The 17,565-nt window shown below is 36.7% G+C and overlaps 1 protein-coding gene across 2 annotated transcripts; it reads right to left on the bottom strand.

Moving 5' to 3' along the window:
• Positions 1–1,903: 1,903 nt before the first annotated feature.
• On the bottom strand, positions 1,904–17,565 carry LOC121378660. Of its 2 annotated transcripts, XM_041506937.1 has the most exons (8): positions 17,416–17,565; positions 16,938–17,129; positions 15,403–15,502; positions 14,621–14,726; positions 11,267–11,389; positions 9,072–9,238; positions 4,376–4,630; positions 1,904–2,357 (listed from the first exon to the last, which is right to left on the bottom strand). In XM_041506937.1, exons 1-8 carry the CDS (start codon positions 17,496–17,498, stop codon positions 2,103–2,105), a joined length of 1,281 nt encoding a protein of 426 aa, XP_041362871.1. In that variant the 5' UTR covers positions 17,499–17,565; the 3' UTR covers positions 1,904–2,102. The 2 variants fall into 2 exon arrangements, with proteins under 2 accessions (XP_041362871.1, XP_041362872.1); XM_041506938.1 differs by lacking the exon at positions 16,938–17,129.

Raw genomic sequence — 17,565 nt, 5'->3', positions numbered from 1 at the left:
AAATGCATGGCAAAAAGATCTCAGTCAGCACATTTTGTCAGAATATCTGTATAATATTTGCCCGAATTTCAGGTTTTGCTCCTGCACTGAAGGGAGGGGAGGCACAGTATTTCATACGATCTTGTTGTTCTGTTCTCAACTCAGTTACACCAATCGGTTATGTGGGGATTCATTACATTCTACAATCAGAAGTTCCAAACTCAAAGATCATCTGAACTTTGTTTATGTATCTGAAACACCTCATCTATTCTATTCTGTTCTAAAATGATTTTTGAACACTTGACACACAGCACATTAGTAGTAAAATTCAATCTGATTAAAATTTGCTCCACTGGTCTACCATAAGCTTCTGTTAGATCCACATGTAATAGTAGTTAACCCGTGGAGCTAATTTTAATTAGATTTACATAGTCAAATTGTAACTCACCGGTTACATAAATATAATCTGAATAATCAGTTACGTGGGTGACAATCATGTGAACCAACTTCTTGTTATGTAAGATTTTAAAATATGGTCCCATTGTCAGAAAGTAATGCCCAAATCTTACGTACCTTTTATCTTTGTCATGGTGGGACAGAAAGTAAGAGTTTGGCTCTTAAATAGTTTATTATAATTATAATAACACACAAAAAGACATGCGTACATGGCATAAATAATTTATTAAATACCAATTTGAAAATAATCATTTTAAAATTCAAAAAGAGATTTTAAATAATTTATTATATAAAAAATTTTTATCATGTTATAAATTAACACCAGATTTAAATAATATACCTCTGATGTTGAACAGTAAAGAATGTAATAGACTACAGTATAGCAATTTTAAATTAAAAATACTGTAATGACATACGGTGTGTGACAACTGAAACATAAAACGAGCTTAGAGTTACAGGCTGGGTTCGCCTCCTAGTATCGGTTCCCACCAAGAGGGTAGGTGTAGGGCCACTACACTGACTTACTTCTGACCACTAACAACTATTCACTAACCCGCAGTCCAGAAAGCTGAGGCGAGTTCCCAGGACAGCGTGCTTGAACATTAATTGGATATAAGCATGAAAATAACTGAATGAATGAATGAATGAATGAATAAATGAATGTGAGTTAATACCCACTCATATAACATCACTGTTCAGTTCAATTACTACATACATGACATCAGTTGAAACTTCATCATCAACCATTGGTTATAATCGGTTAACACCAACCAATAAGTTACACAATCGGTTAGAATTATTTGAATTTAAGAAGTGAATTGAAAGATTAGAACCATGCACTTATTGTGGTGTTCACTGTGTTAGTTTTACCTTTAATAGCTATATTCATGATCTGTTTTCTTTATGTAAACATGAAAACCAACCCAAATCTCAGCACATTTACACCAGTTCAATCATCCACAACATAGGAACAATTACAGTTCACATTTTCAGCAACAATCGATTATAAACTTTTATAATCGATCATCACATACATGTAGATCAACCATTCAATTTTTTATTATTTGATCCAGGGTGACATTCATTTCAGTCAAACTTCTACAGCTGTACAACCCATACATTAGGTAGGAGGGGGCTAAATGCTGATAAACATATTCCTATCAAAATTGATATTTAAATATTCCTTACAAAATCAATATTTAAATATTCCTTACAAAATCAATATTTAAATATTCATTACAAGATAACATATAAATATTCCTTACAAAATCAGTTTGACAAGGGACCCAGTACCTCTTGGATACATGCCTGGACCAAATATACAGTCAAAGTTTGTTTTGTTTAACGACACCACTAGAGCACATTGATTTAAACATATGGTAATTCTGACATATAGTCTCAGAGAGGAAACCCGCTACATGAATCTTAATGCAGCAAGTGATCTTTTATATGCACTATCCCACAAATAGGATAGCACATGACACAGCCTTTGATATACCAGTTGTGGTGCACTGGTTGGAACAAGAAATAGCCAAATATACAGTCAAACTCCGAAACAATGTACATATAATTGTTTTAAATTATTTTTGCAATACATAGAAATATGTTTTTGCACCAAAAGAAAAATACCTATGGTAAATTCTTAAATAAACTATGAATAATTTTCTTCATAGCTTGCTTCTTGGCGGTGGCATCTTGAATTCTGAGAATGATCTGTACACCTTTCTTGTGACCTTGATATTCTCGATTGCGTGAATGCCACGGTAGAGGGCATCGACAAGTCCTGCCCACCTCGGCTGCTGCTGGTGTCTGCTGGCATTGAGGTCGAGGTGCGTGGTCACGTACGCCCACCCGACACGGTACTTAGTGTCTGCCGCTCCGAACTGACCCCCAATACCGCCAAACCCAAACATGTAGTACAGCTGAAAAACAAATAGAATACAGTTAAAGTATGGTTTGTTTAACGACATGATATGTTTTGATATACCATATACCACTATTAATCATTGGCTATTGGATGTCAAACGTGTTAATTTTGACATGTATAGTCTTACAGAGGAAAAAATATTTCATTAGTATAGCAAGGGATCTTTTATATGCATTATTCAAGACAGGACAGCACATACCACAGCATTTGATATACCAGTCGTGGTGCATTGGCTGGAATGACAAATAGCCCAGTGGTCCAACCAATGGGGATCGATCCCACACCGATTGTGCATCAGACGAGTGCTTTACCAGTGGGCCACGTCCCACCCCTATAAATATAATATTACTCATGCTTTCAGCTGGGCCCCAAAGACTAAATTGTAAATCTGAATGACAGGACCAGTATCTGTCATCAAGACCGTATCTCTGCACAATGTAAAGTCGAATGGGCATTTTGCAGAAGAAAATAAAATGTTTTCAGAAAAAATAACAAAACTATTTTTGAGTACAATAAGGTCAGTATAAAGGTAAACACAAAAACTTAACCCAACTAGAAGTAAACGTAAAAGCTGACCCCATCAATAAATTGGTTCAGAAATAAAGAGAGAGCTGTAATGCATACCATTGTACGAAAATGACGTTCGGTTTTTAGGGAAACCCCGGACAATAAGGTCAATAATCTAGCACTTTATTTTGTGCGAAATGATAGCTAAACACAAAAACTTAACATAACTGGAAGTAAACGTAAAAGATGACCCCATCATCACTGTGATCCAGGGCCTCACGGGCTGGACGTAGCCATGTGGTAAAGCGCTCATAATACACGGTATTTAGCTAGTGCCTCATCTATAGGACAGCTAGCCACTCCCAAGGAGATCTTAAATATTAACTTCTGACTACTGCAGGCGAGATATCTTGCCCGATGTCAAGCCAGTCGACATACTGTACATTCTATACAGTGCATTCACCAATTCATATTTCCCGCCTTTTTGCACACGACTCTCACCGGAAACGTTTTTTCTTAAAAGGAAACAGTTTAGTTTACAATGATAGCTTTTGTTTTTTGTTTTTCAGTGGAAAATAGCTTGAGTTCAAAAAGTGGTTTTCGGGAAGTATTTTCATTTGACAATAATGGCGGCACGTCGTGATCATTTTCAGGGAACAATAGCTGATTGTGACAGCTAATTTGATAATAAATTGTATCATTTTACCAACAACGAAAATCACCAAATATTGCAATATGAATCGTAGTTTTTTTTTATTCTGGAAGAAAACCACTTTTATCAGGAATAATGGACAAAAATACTGGACAGCTGGCCACAAATGCCCGTAAGTAAATACGTTTTTTTTTTTTTTTGCCTAATTTTAATCACCATTAATGGATCTAAAATATCGTAAAAATTACAAAAACCCACGAAAATAATACTTACCGATTCATATATGAACTTTATTTTATGTATTTATAAAACATGCAAGTGAATATATGTCAGTAAAAATTATAAACTTGTACCGACTCAACGTGGTTTTTGTCAAAAATTAATATAGTCTAAAGGTTAACCATTCACCTCAATTTTGTTCACAGTGAATTCTGAATGAGGTTGGGTTCGAAGTTGCATGAACATTTGCATGAATTTATGTAGAGGAGTCTAATCTGGGGAGAAAAATATAATCTAGAAGAGGTCGTGACATCCTCGCCTGGAAAAATTATATTTAAAAAATATTAGCTTGAACAGTGGGTGGGTTTTACCCTCAAACCACCAAGCACACACGCCTGAATTGTCTGGCATAGTCGGAATGAATATTAATCTGGGTCAGGAAATAAGCAGACAAAATTGAGTGCCTAGTGGACTAGGTGTCCCCAATAGGTAGGTTGTGTGTAACACCTAGCCCCGTGCTTATAAACCTTAAAGTCTAGACTTTAACGTTCAGACTTTAACGTCATGGCAACGCCATTCAAATAGCATTACATTAAAGTCTAGACTTTAAGTTTATAAGCACGGGCCCAGATTACCTGCTCGTCCTCCATGACAGGGAGGAGATTCATTCCCACGCTGTAAACATCCTCCAGTCCGTACACCACGTCCAGCCCCCACGACACCGGCGTCTGCAGGAGTTCCGTCACGTGCTGTGACAGAATCCTCTGGCCCAGCTTGGTGCCTCCGTTACCAAGGATACCGTGCAGTTTGGCGACGGATTCAGCTGTGCCTAGTCCGTGAGAGGAAGCGCAAGGCAGCTCCATGAAATCTGGGTCGTGCATTACCATCATCTGTTAACACAAAACAACTGTCATATCCAGTATTTGATTTAACATTCAGCTGCAAGTAAGAAATACATGGTTTATTTAATGATATGCACTCAACACACTGGTGGCGGGACGTTCGCTTGATGCGTGGTCGGTCTGAGATCGATCCCCATCGCTGGGCCCAATGGTCTATTTCTCGTTCCAGCTAGTGCATCACGACTGGTATATCAAAGGCCATGGTATGTGTTATTCTGTCTGTGGGATGGTGCATATAAAAGATCCCTTGCTGCTAATCGAAAAGAGTAGCCCATGAAGTGGCAACAGTGGGTTTCCGTCGTTAAATAAAACATTTCCTTCCTTCAACACACTGGTATCGACAGTTTGGTCTACATGGTGTTGTGCGATATGATTAACGACCACACCGACAATGTGAAAGGAAAATGGCTGCAACCACTTCATGAGCTAGCTCCTCTTTTTGATTAGCAGCAAGGCTTCCTTTATATGCCCCATCACATAGATATGCACATAAAAATGCAGCAGGTTTCCTCTCCAAGACTATATGTCAAAATGACCAAATGTTTTCAAATCCAATAGCTGATGATTAATAAATCAATGTGCTCTAGTCCTTGGCTTTTGAAAAACAAAGGTGAGTGAAAAATCGCACACCTCAAAACGTTTAGGCAAGTGAAAAATTGCACTCATCAAAATGCTAAGGCGAGTGAAAACCAAGCATTATTAATTTACGAAGTAACTGGTACATGTAAATGCAGAGACATATGTTGCAAAAATGAACAAATAAACCAATAATGTTTTCTTCTAATTTTATGTTGTTTGGTTCATTAGTGTAGTCTGACTTCTTTTCCCTTTCAGGAATGGAGTTATAATTTATTTAAAAGTTTCAGGAGTAGTACTATAGAAATATAATTATGACATGTATACACTGATGGAGACAATTTGATGTACTATTCAGATAATTTGATGCATGCAATTATATATAAACCTTTTCAGTGTTAGATGGTTTGATGAACGTGCAGCTAAACATATATAGGAATCAATTCGTCTTGAATTTATTATTATGTACAACGAACATGATTAGGATAGTTGGGATGGAAAAAACCCACTGGTTCCGAGGAGGTGGTTCATGAATTACGACCCAAGCATCTCAGGTGTGCACTACCGACTTATATTATTAAAACATTTTTTTTTTAAATAACTCATGAAACGTAGGCCTACAATTATTTCAGTTGATAGTGTTGGTTGGGACATTCACATTCACATGGCATTTTTAATTCAATAATTATGCAACCAGCCTCCCTCAACATTTTGTAACACGTCATTTGACTACGGCTACAAGTTACGAACAGCTTTGACAGCATTACGTCATTGATCTAGAATGGCCCCAATGTTGTTAATAAAAAATATATACAAGCTCTGACAAAATCTGTCATTACAAAGGATTTTATTCCAAACATGGGAAAAAAAGAAAGAAATGTTTCATTTAAGGTTATATGGCGTCAGACATATGGTTAAGGACCACACAAATATTGAGAGAGGAAACACGCTGTCATCGATCACCACTTCATGGGCTACTCTTTTCGATTAGCAGCAAGGCAGTCTTTCCCCTAGGGGCCGGAAGGACCCCGCTCCGACCCCGTGAATTTCTTTACCGGGACCGTAAAAATTGTAACCATTAAAAAAAGTAAATAAACCATCATGATGATGATCGAATGAAAAAAAATCAACCAACATCGATCATAGGTAAAAAGGAAAACGGATCTACAAGTCAATACTTGCGGTTTCCTTTCACATGCAACAGTTCACTAATGAATATATGGTCACCAGTAATCTATGCCCCATCCCTGAAATGAATATACTTACAGATTTAATTTTATTAAAGGGACATACCCTAGTTTTTAAACACTAAGGCATATTTTTGACAATTAGAGCCGTTTTTGATAACTGAAATCATACTTTATTAGATTTTTTGTTTTACATTATCCATTTCCGTACATTCAAAGTGTTTTTGGTGATCCTTGTGTTTTTAATATCACAAAATGCATTTCTCATATGTTTAAAAACGCGCATGCGTCTGAGAAGTAGCAGTTAAGGAGTCGAGTTTTAGTCTATTTTTCGAGGATATTTCACCATTTTAAAGTCACAGACTCATGTTTCACTCAATTGTAACTTTATCCAAATGTGTTACAGGTTTGTAGATTAAGTAAACTTAGTGTGTATTTTCACGGGCTGAAACCAGGGTATGTCCCTTTAAAGTTCCAAGCTAACAAAATGTTGCAGTCATACTAAGTGACTGGTACCCAAACAGTTGTTACTCTAACACAGTGCAGGCGTAACAAAATAAATGGTGACCAGTCTTGTCAGATCGGGGGGGGGGGGGGGGGGGGGGGGGGAGGTTTAAAGGTTGCACATAACCATATTGTTTAACGAACTTCCAAATGTTGGTTTTTTTGTCTGTTTTTGTTTTTGTGTTGTTGTTGTTTTTTAAATTATATTTAAAATTACATAATTAAATTTGCAAGACTTGAAAGAAATTATTTTTTAAGTGCATTATATGATGAATTAACACAAAGTAAAAAATGTACCTACATATATAAAAAATATATATTTACTTTCTATTATTTGTTTTATCAGTCACTGAGTGATTACAATTTAGCAGGTGAATTTTTTATCATGACCAGTAAATTTTTTATCTACTGATCAGTATGGGAAGTCATTTTTTTTTAATTCTAGAACCCCTGATATACATACAGAAGTAGGGCCAATGAATATTCAATCATGGATAATTAATTTTTTAAATTACCAATCCCATGGTTAGTGGATTTTTTTGTAAATTCTAGAAGACATGGGTTTTAGTTTTAGATAGATAGATAACAGATAATACATATTACAATCAGTAATTCAGTAATATGTATTATCTGTTTGTGCTTAGTCTAATACTTTTATACTTCTTTTTCAAATTATTGTTTTGACATTATGCAAATATTTAATAATAATAAACATTATTATTAAAATCTATCTTAAAATATCTCCTTCTATAATGCATCTAAAAACAACTAGAAATTTGAAAAAACATGACTGGGGAGCATGCCCCCGAACTCCCCTAGCATTTTCATACCCTTTGGGGACTCGGGTTAACGTCAAACTATTTTGCCAACCCTCTGAACAAAAATCCTGGGGGAAACACTGCAAGGGATCTTTTATATGCACCATCCCACAGACAGGGTAGTACATACCACCGCCTTTGATATACCAGTCGTGGTGCACTGGCTGAAACAAGAAATAGCCCACTGGGCCCACAGATGGGGATCGATCCCAGACCGACCGTGCATCAAGCAAGCACTTTACCACTGGGTTACTTCCTGCCCCATCAAACGTGGGATGTCATAATAAAGGTACTAAAAAACACCATAATTTTAGACACCATCATCAATGGTAATAAGTTGTCAAGTAGACCAGCGTGTGCGTGCAGAATTCCAAGAGTAAAAATAATCTGACCCCGATAGCTCTGATTGGTCAATATGCCACAGAGTACTGCACATCAAATCATGTTCCAGTCACATGGTCTGTGACTTTCTAGCAAACGAAACAAAAATTAAATAGTCGGCAATGATCATTGATTACTGTTACTACCCTGTATAGTGTGTACATATAAAATAACATATGCACATTCATTAACCTCTAGCTGAAATACAAATATTTAAATGGAGTTTGATTTGATTTTTTTTTAAAGATAAAAATAATAATAATAATAGATGTAAAACAAATACCTGGCTTATTTCTACATACCTATTATCATTTCTTTTCCTTCTTGTTATTATTCCGTCTAAATTTCATTTTTTTTTTAAAGTATAAAATTACACGACTGCCATTTTCGGGACCTCACGTAAGCTTTGTAGGCTAACAGTTATGAACTAATCGATACAATTTTACCGACGTTGCTGATTTCCATAACGAGTTCATTTGTGTAGGCTACTATTTACTTCAATCCCTTTTCTCTTTTTGTCATAACTATATGAACAGTATAACATTACCTCACAAAAGTGGACTGTTTCTAATTAATAATAAATTAAATAGGCAAAGAAGTTTTGATCGGATTGGTACGTTTTCGAAGATGTCTATTAAACCTGTGTTTTCCAATTTGTATAGCAAAGATACAAGTACCAGTCATATATTAAAATCTTGCATGGACGCTATCATTCTTATAAAAAAAAAATTCTGGTATTATTAAACAGATCTTTCTATCAGCTCATAAGGTAAGTGGTGGCAATCAATATACAAAATTATTTTACGTGCGCCGTTTGTTAAGTGTAACGTGCGTTATTTTTCACACTCGCCAGATTGAAATTACATTACACCCGCGCTCCTTAAAAGGTAAGGTACGTCTGCAAGACTTTAACTTTTAACTTTTCCAATGCTTTATTATGGATAACAACCAGCTGTGACTTACTCGTTTCCAGTCTCTGACGTTCCTCAAAGTGAGCCCAAAGATGGTGGGATCACCTCGGAAGTTATCTCCTGTGTTACGGTAGTATTCCCTCATTCTCTCATTGGCCCACATTAGACGAGCCGTGCGGTACTGGTCCTTTTTTGGCAGGCCGATGTGGAAGTCTATACCTGAGTTTAGAAAATGTTTTCAGAATATATGAAAAGTTCAGGCGCAAAAACAGATAAATGCCATTTTATTCAAAAAAAATGACTGCTACTATCATTATTCAAGGTGTTATGTTCTGATTTTCATACTTGTTTATTGAATTTCTGTCCTTTATTTACTTTACTTATTTCAACTTGTGGACTTGACATGTTTTACATAGAAAGCATAACAAAAAAAACCTCTTTTGCAGAAAATTACTAAAATGGATTTATCACTAACTAACGACCGCCAGTAGTAGGGGTGCATAGTAGGTGGTTATAAGTGCCTCTTAACAATGCCAAAAGTAACTACTGAACACTCCCCGAAGTGGTCAGACTAAGCCCACAGCTAAAAGCTGATGGGGAACAGGTGTGTGGCACAGATAGCCACAAGAGACAAGCACCTGTCGCGGTTGGAGAGACAAGGACTGGGATGTGGAGGTGGACAGCGAAAGAAGTTGAAAGATAGGAGTTGCCAGATCGGGAAGAAATGAGATGGAATTCAAAGGAGAGAAAGGAAAGGGGGCACTGGGATAAATTTAAAAAAAAAAAAAAAAAAAAAAAAAAAAAGGATTTATCAGTTTTTGCATCTGAACTCTTCATATGTACATCTCTTTACTCCATATGTACATCTCTTTACTCCATATGTACATCTCTTTACTTCATAGGTACATCTCTTTACTCCATATGTACATCTCTTTACTCCATATGTACATCTCTTTACTCCATAGTACAAAGCTCTTTAGACATTTCATTTACTGTACATGTATTTTACAAGCGAAAGCACTTAGATTTCATAAGTTACACACACATATAAGTTCAAATTAATTTCCATGAATCTTAGTGTAATAGAGGGTGGGACATACATGTAGCCAAGTGGTAAAGCACTCACTTGATGAGCGGTGGGTCGGATTGATCGGTGGGTCTAGGATCGATCCCCATCAGTGGGATCCCCATTGGTGGGTCTAGGATCGATGGACTATTCCCCACGGTGGGTCTCACTCTAATTGATCCCCAGGTGCACCCCCACGGCTGGTATATCAAAACTCTAACCAGTCACCACAGCTGGTATATCAAAAATCATGTATGTGCTATCCTGTCTGTGGGATGGTGCATATAAAAGATTCCTTGCTACTAATGAAAAAATATAGCAAATTTCCTCTATAAATGTCAATAATACCAAATGTTTGACATCCAATAGCCGATAATTAATAAATCAATGAGCTCTTGTGGTGTCGTTAAACAAAATAACTAACTTTAATTTTAACTTCAGTGTGTACTGATGCTCAGACAAATGTAAATAACTCACTTTAATTTTAACTTCAGTGTGGTACTGATGCCCAGACAAATGTAAATAACACACTAAAACTAACTCACTTTAATTTTAACTTCAGTGTGGTACTGATGCCCAGACAAATGTAAATAACTCACTTTAATTTTAACTTCAGTGTGGTACTGATGCCCAGACAAATGTAAATAACTCACTTTAATTTTAACTTCAGTGTGGTACTGATGCCCAGACAAATGTAAATAACTCACTTTAATTTTAACTTCAGTGTGGTACTGATGCCCAGACAAATGTAAATAACTCACTTTAATTTTAACTTCAGTGTGGTACTGATGCCCAGACAAATGTAAATAACCCACTTTAATTTTAACTTCAGTGTGGTACTGATGCCCAGACAAATGTAAATAACCCACTTTAATTTTAACTTCTGTGTGGTACTGATGCCCAGACAAATGTAAATAACTCACTTTAATTTTAACTTCAGTGTGTACTGATGTTCAGACAAATGTAAATAACTCACTTTAATTTTAACTTCAGTGTGTACTGATGTTCAGACAAATGTAAATAACTCACTTTAATTTTAACTTCAGTGTGGTACTGATGTTCAGACAAATGTAAAACACTAACTTTAATTTTAACTTCAGCGTGGTACTGATGCTCAGACAAATGTAAATAACAATTTACCAGGTAAGTGCTGTATGAGTTTAATCAATGTTTATACTTACCAAAAGGCTCAGCAATCTCTTCTTTAAAATACTCAGACAAACTGCGATGTTTTTTGTCAACCCGTCGTACAATCTGATCGAGATAAAGTCCGACAGTAATTGGATGGTAACCATGTTTAGTACCTGTCAATATTAAAATAGGAGAGACATTTTTAAATCACCTAATCTAGTTTCTGACAGTCCTTCACATGTGAAATTGTCAGGTGACAAATAAATAACCTCTTGATAGTATAGTGCCAGTTGAGTTTTAAAGGGTTAAGAAAATGTTTAGCCAATATCGATGCATGGGATAAAACAGTCTCTCTTAAAACAACTAGTGGGAAGCATGCAATTGGTGTTTGGTGTATGATTAAAAATAATTAATGGGACATACCCTAGTTTCAACCTGTGAAAATTAACACTAAGTTTAGTTAATCTACAAACCTGAAACACATTTGGATAAAGTTACAATTGACTGAAACATGAGTCTGTGACATTGAAATGGTGAAACACTCTCTGAAAACAAGACTAAACCTCAACTCCATAACTGTTACTTCTCAGACACATGTCAGGGGTTCAAACATTTTCAAACAAATTACTTGCCACAGGGCAAGTGCAGTGTTCGAGATTAAAAAATGTGGGCAGTATCCCAGTTGGATACTAACATTTCAAAATCTGGTATCCCACCTGAGAATTTAGTATCCAACTTAAATGAAATTCATAAATAACATCATAACAAACTTGGATGACACTGTTACTTAACTTCACCAGTAAATGACGATTTTCATTGTTTCAGCAAAAAATAAAAATGCAGGATTAAAAAAATCAACAACATTATATGGTATCCCGGTGGGATACTGGGTTATTAAAGTCTGGTATCCAAAGTTAAATTCTGGTATCCCCAGGATATTGGGATACCGTTAATCTCGAACACTGAAGTGCCAATCAGATATTCACTTGCCCCATATATTTTTCCACTTGCCCATACTTCTTAAGGTAACCAATTGTGTTACTCCTATTTAATTTAATACAGTGATTAATAATGTAATAATATTGAAAGTAATTGGTTTGATTGCGCAAACAAAGAATTTTGCCAATAGGTTACAACACTTACTCAGGAAGTACTAAATATATATGTCTGTCCAGTAGTATCCACTGTCTTCTCTATCTGTTGATTTAAACTTTATTTTTTTAAACAGTGTCCATTTGTTGATTTAAAATTTGTTATTTGTTTGGTAGTGTCCATTTGTTCATCTCAATACAATTATTGTGTCGATGTATGTATTAGTGGCCGTGGATGTGGCGAGAACCCTTTCCACTTGTGAGCCATTCTTTTATGGCTGGCATTGGTTGAAAAATGTTTATGGATTTTGGCCCATGTGTCATTATTGTGAGTATATTATTCAACATTCTCTGCCCCAAAACACTTTTCTGGGATGTTTTTACCCTGTTCATAACAATGAAAAGTCTCTCACAAACAGCCGTGCCTGGGCTCAAAGTAAACATGAGCTCTGTTAATGTTTTTAAATAGTGCATGATTTATTGAGCATAATTTATTTGTTAAAACTATTAATAAAGCAGAAAAAATTAATATATTCATGTATGCTTAGAGGGCATCGCACCATCACGATTATGGCGTAGGGCTAATGAAATCGAACTTCACCTTACCCGTTCATTTTACACGGACATAGATTTACATTTGCAAAGTACTGAAAAACATTAAGTATGTTCTGCTATAAGGTTTATGATATCTAAACTAAAATATCTTGCAAGGTTTATAAGGATACAGTTCACAATATGTATGCTTTGTTCAAGTGAACTCGGAAATTATAAACGTGCTTCATTTGCAAAGAGTAGATTCCAGAGTCCATCGCTTTAACGTCTAATATAATTTGAATATGACAATTTTTGCAAGGATTAAACATTTTGATTGCATTCACAAGGCATGTATATTTTATTTTTATTTAAAATACACCTGCGAAGTCACAGTATTGTCTCAACACTCCATATTTTTCAGTAATGGAGAGATGAAACCTTACTTAATTAACCCACCAAAATCATTGGTGTTAATTTCCATACTAACATATATTCACATAAAATTATTACTCAGTGGTGTATTTTAAGTAGGGGAATATCCTCGTAACTCTCCATTCCTGAAAAATAATGGGACTTGTCTCCATTATTTTTCAGGAATGGAGAGTTAATCAGACATTCCCCTATACATAAGCTGTAAAGCGTATTGGACACTATTTCCAAGTTTGAAGATCATCGAACTGATTACTTGTACGAATTCAGTCAAACGTTCAGTGGCGGAAATTACCGATCTTAGTCGATAGTAAAAGGGGAAAGTTGTTATTGAACTTTTCAACACATGTTTTCCGTTTTGGTGTTAACGCATTGGCAAGAGTTCCGATCGTTCCAGCATTTAGGGATAGGGTTATTTCTCCTTAGAGCTATGTAAATGCTCGAAACGATCAAAACTCTTTCCAAAGGTTTTATCGAGATTTGAAACAAAATTTTAAAATAAAAAGAGTTTTAGTTGTTAATTAGTCACTTGTCATCGGGCATATGCAGTTAACATAATTACTTGCCTGGCATGAAAATTCCACTTGGCACGGGCGTCGGGCGATGGGATTTTTGAACCCCTGGCATGTGCGTTTTTAAAAATATGAGAAATGCATTTTGTGATATTAAAAATGCCAGGATGACCAAAGACACATCGAATGTACGGAAATTGATAATCTAACCATAAAATCTGAGTAATGTATGATTTCAGTTATCAAAAACGGCAAAATATACCTTAGTGTGTAAAAACTAGGGTATATTATATGTCCCTTTAAAGATTATGGTTAATAACCATGATCCGTTAAATAGAAGATGAGATGATCGTACATACATGTGTCTCTTGAAAAATTACCTGTGATTTGGGAGTAATTTTAGAAGGTGAATTTTTATTTCACCTTCAAGGTCTAAAACATAGACTGGTTTTCACAGGCCGCTATTTTGAGCCCTGCAGTTACCTGCCAGCCTTCCGTGCGACAGCTTAACCACTGAGACCGGTTTTCACTCTTCTTTCTTTCTTATACTTATTTGTGTATGTATATATAATTAAGGTTCACACTTCAGCTACCTGGGCTGTCTGTCCAAGACAGTGAGTCAATTGTTAGTTTGTTAGTGGTTAGTGAGAGAGAAGTCGATGTAGTGGTTCTACACCTACCGATTAAGTTGTTAAATTTAGGAACCCAGTACCTTCCAGACTTTAACGTATGTCTTGTGGCTTAACCTCTACACCACCAAAACTGGTTTTCATTGTTTACAGACCACAGTGTTATGTTCTCAATATTAACCAATAAGAATATTACTTTTAATAGTCACCTGGTTTCCACAATGGTCTTTGATTGGTCAACAGCTTGGTTAACCTGACCGGGTCATCTCTGAGCCAGGACAAGCAATAATCCTCATCCAGTGCTGCAAGTCCACCCTGAGTTTAAAAGAAAGCAATCTTAACAACACCCCAGCACATTGTTTAAAACATTCCCAATGTCATATGATAAACAAGTGCTCCAATTTTTATTTTTGAAAGTCTGTGGTATATACTGTCCTGTCTGTGGTGGAGACTCACAGTAATCAGGGTGTCTGCCAGAGGGTAAAATGGGTATGGCACCATACCCAAATTTTTGGCAGATTTTTGTTTTTGTTTTAACAAAATTAATTAATCTTATCAGTACTGTATGATTTTCTTAACCCTAACCCTAAACTTAACCCATTTTCTTTCTGGGGGAGGCCCCCCCATAACCCCTGCCGACTGTGGTTGCATTCAATTCCATGACACCATACCCAAAAATTTCTTTCTGGCAAAAACACTGAGAGTGCATATAAAAGATTCCTTGCTATTAAGGAAAAACATGTAGTGGGTTTTCTCTAACACTATATGTCACAATTATCAAATGTTTGATATCCAATAGCTGCCGATTAATAAATCAATGTGCTCTAGTGAAGTCATTAAACAAAAAAAACTTTAATTTTGTGTATTTGAAAAATGGTGTAGATGGACAAATCACTTCTCGAACACATTGTGGAGAAGGTGAAAATCACACTCAGGTGGTAATGTTTCTCAACACCCACTAAGTGAACTGGAAAAAGCCTGTGTTAGTTACCTGATGACTGAGAAGCATTTTTAGAGTTATCTCCTCCTTTCCATTTTGAGCAAACTCTGGCCAGTGTTGAGCTACCTTATCTTCATAATTGATTAAACCTCTGAAAGTGAGAATGATACATTAGGTTTGTGTGGGAAGAAAGAGGATGATAAGGATGAAAGAGGATGATAAGGATGAGCAATAACAAGTCAGTGTTCTACAGCTAGCAATAAACTGAAGGGCGCTGTTCCCTGCCCCCATTTTGTCACTCCTTGTTGGTTGCCAGCTTGCCCCTGATTATCACTGCCCTAGTTAGCTGCCCCAAATATCGCCACCCTGCAATAATTTAATGTTGTAGAAAAATTATAAAATAATAAAATAAAATGAAATCTTGTTTTCCCAATTAAGAAATGTTTGACAATACACATCGTTCGTTCATAAGTGTGAAATTCTGACAATGGCACGTGGGGTGGGGTGTGTGTGTGTGTGTGTGTGTGTGTGGGTCTCCTTTTTTCTCTTCTTTTGTTATTCATTATGACTGCAGATGGGCAGACAACCAGTCTTAAAAAGCTTGACTGAGATTTAATCCTCACACTGTCACACACAAATCAAGTTGAAAGTAGACCATCAAGATAAAACTTTGACAGAACGTCAAGTGCAAGGTTTTACAAAAGGTAGTAAATTAAAAATAAATTATGAATAAAACAATTAATTTGTGATTCCATATCTATATGTACATTCATGAAAGCCTACTAGGTGAGCACCAGTAAGCCATGCAGTACCAGTCTATTAGGTAAGCGATAATGAGTCATGCAGTACCAGTCTACTAGGTAAGCGATAATGAGTCATGCAGTAGCTGTCTACTAGGTAAGCGATGAGTCATGCAGTAGCTGTCTACTAGGTAAGCGACGAGTCATGCAGTAGCTGTCTACTAGGTAAGCGATAATGAGTCATGCAGTAGCTGTTATTAAGTAAGCGATAATGAGTCATGTTGGTGCTGTCTACTAGGTAAGCAATAATGAGTCATGCAGTAGCGGTCTACTAGGTAAGCGATAATGAGTCATGCAGTAGCTGTCTACTAGGTAAGCAATAATGAGTCATGCAGTAGCTGTCTACTAGGTAAGCGATAATGAGTCATGTGGGTGCTGTCTACAAGGTGAGTGATTGAGTCATGCTGTACCTGTCTACTAGGTGAGCAATGAGTCATGCTGTACCTGTCTACTAGGTGAGCAATAATGATGGCCAATACAGTACCTGTCTACTAGGTGAGCAATAACGATGGCCAATGATGTACCTCTCTACTAGGTGAGCAATAGCGATGGCCAATACAGTACCTGTCTACTAGGTGAGCAATAACGAGTCAGGCAGTACATGTCTACTAGGTGAGCAATAACGAGTCAGGCAGTACCGGTCTACTAGGTGAGCAATAACGAGTCAGGCAGTACCTGTCTACTAGGTGAGCAATAACGAGTCAGGCAGTACATGTGTACTAGGTGAGCGATAACGATTCAGGCAGTATCTGTCTACTAGGTGAGCAATAACGAGTCAGACAGTACCTGTCTACTAGGTGAGCGATAACGATGGCCGATGCACTTTTCGTAGTGGAGAAGAAAAAGCTGAGTGTGTCTTCCTTCCACGGTCTGAGAGCCTCCTGGTCCGTGTGTCCTGCCCACAGGTTGACAACCAGCTCCCCACGGTAATACGCAGCAAAACTACCAGCTCGCTCTGTGGCATTTTCCAAGAGCTGCCTCAAACAACAAGCATATATAATCTCAAGGATTTTCCTGAGTACTGGCAAACATTTTAAACTTAGAGATATGGGAAAGGGAAAGGGAGGGAGCGCGAGAGAGAGAGAGAGAGAGAGAGAGAGAGAGAGAGAGAGAGAGAGAGAGAGAGAGAGAGAGAGAGAGAGAGAGAGACAGAGACAGAGACAGAGAGACAGAGAGAGATTGAGACAGACAAACAGAGAACCTTTGCTCTACGTCACCACAAAAAAATACAGCACCTTCTCTCGATTCTTATTCTTAGTAATACCTGAAAACATCCCTGACTTCTTCAAATCCCGATTTCACGAATCCATTCAGTTCAGGGACATGACGATTTCTGCGACTCGTCATTTTACATTATGTTTTTTTTACAAAATACCTAAAATTAAATTTCCATCACTTTCCTGTGATCTTTGGA

This window comes from Gigantopelta aegis, chromosome 8 (assembly GCF_016097555.1).
Source record: "Gigantopelta aegis isolate Gae_Host chromosome 8, Gae_host_genome, whole genome shotgun sequence".
NCBI lineage: Eukaryota > Metazoa > Mollusca > Gastropoda > Neomphalida > Peltospiridae > Gigantopelta > Gigantopelta aegis.
This window is presented reverse-complemented; position numbering and strand designations above follow the sequence as displayed.

Coding starts and splice junctions, on each gene's coding strand:
- LOC121378660 (XM_041506937.1), bottom strand. CDS start 17,498: ATGACGAGTCGCAGAAATCGTCATGTCCCTGAACTGAATGGATTCGTG. Junction 14,727..15,402: donor AAATGCTTCTCAGTCATCAG/GTAACTAACACA, acceptor TTTTAAACTCAG/GGTGGACTTGCAGCACTGGA. Junction 2,358..4,375: donor CTGTCATGGAGGACGAGCAG/GTAATCTGGGCC, acceptor TTTGTTTTTCAG/CTGTACTACATGTTTGGGTT.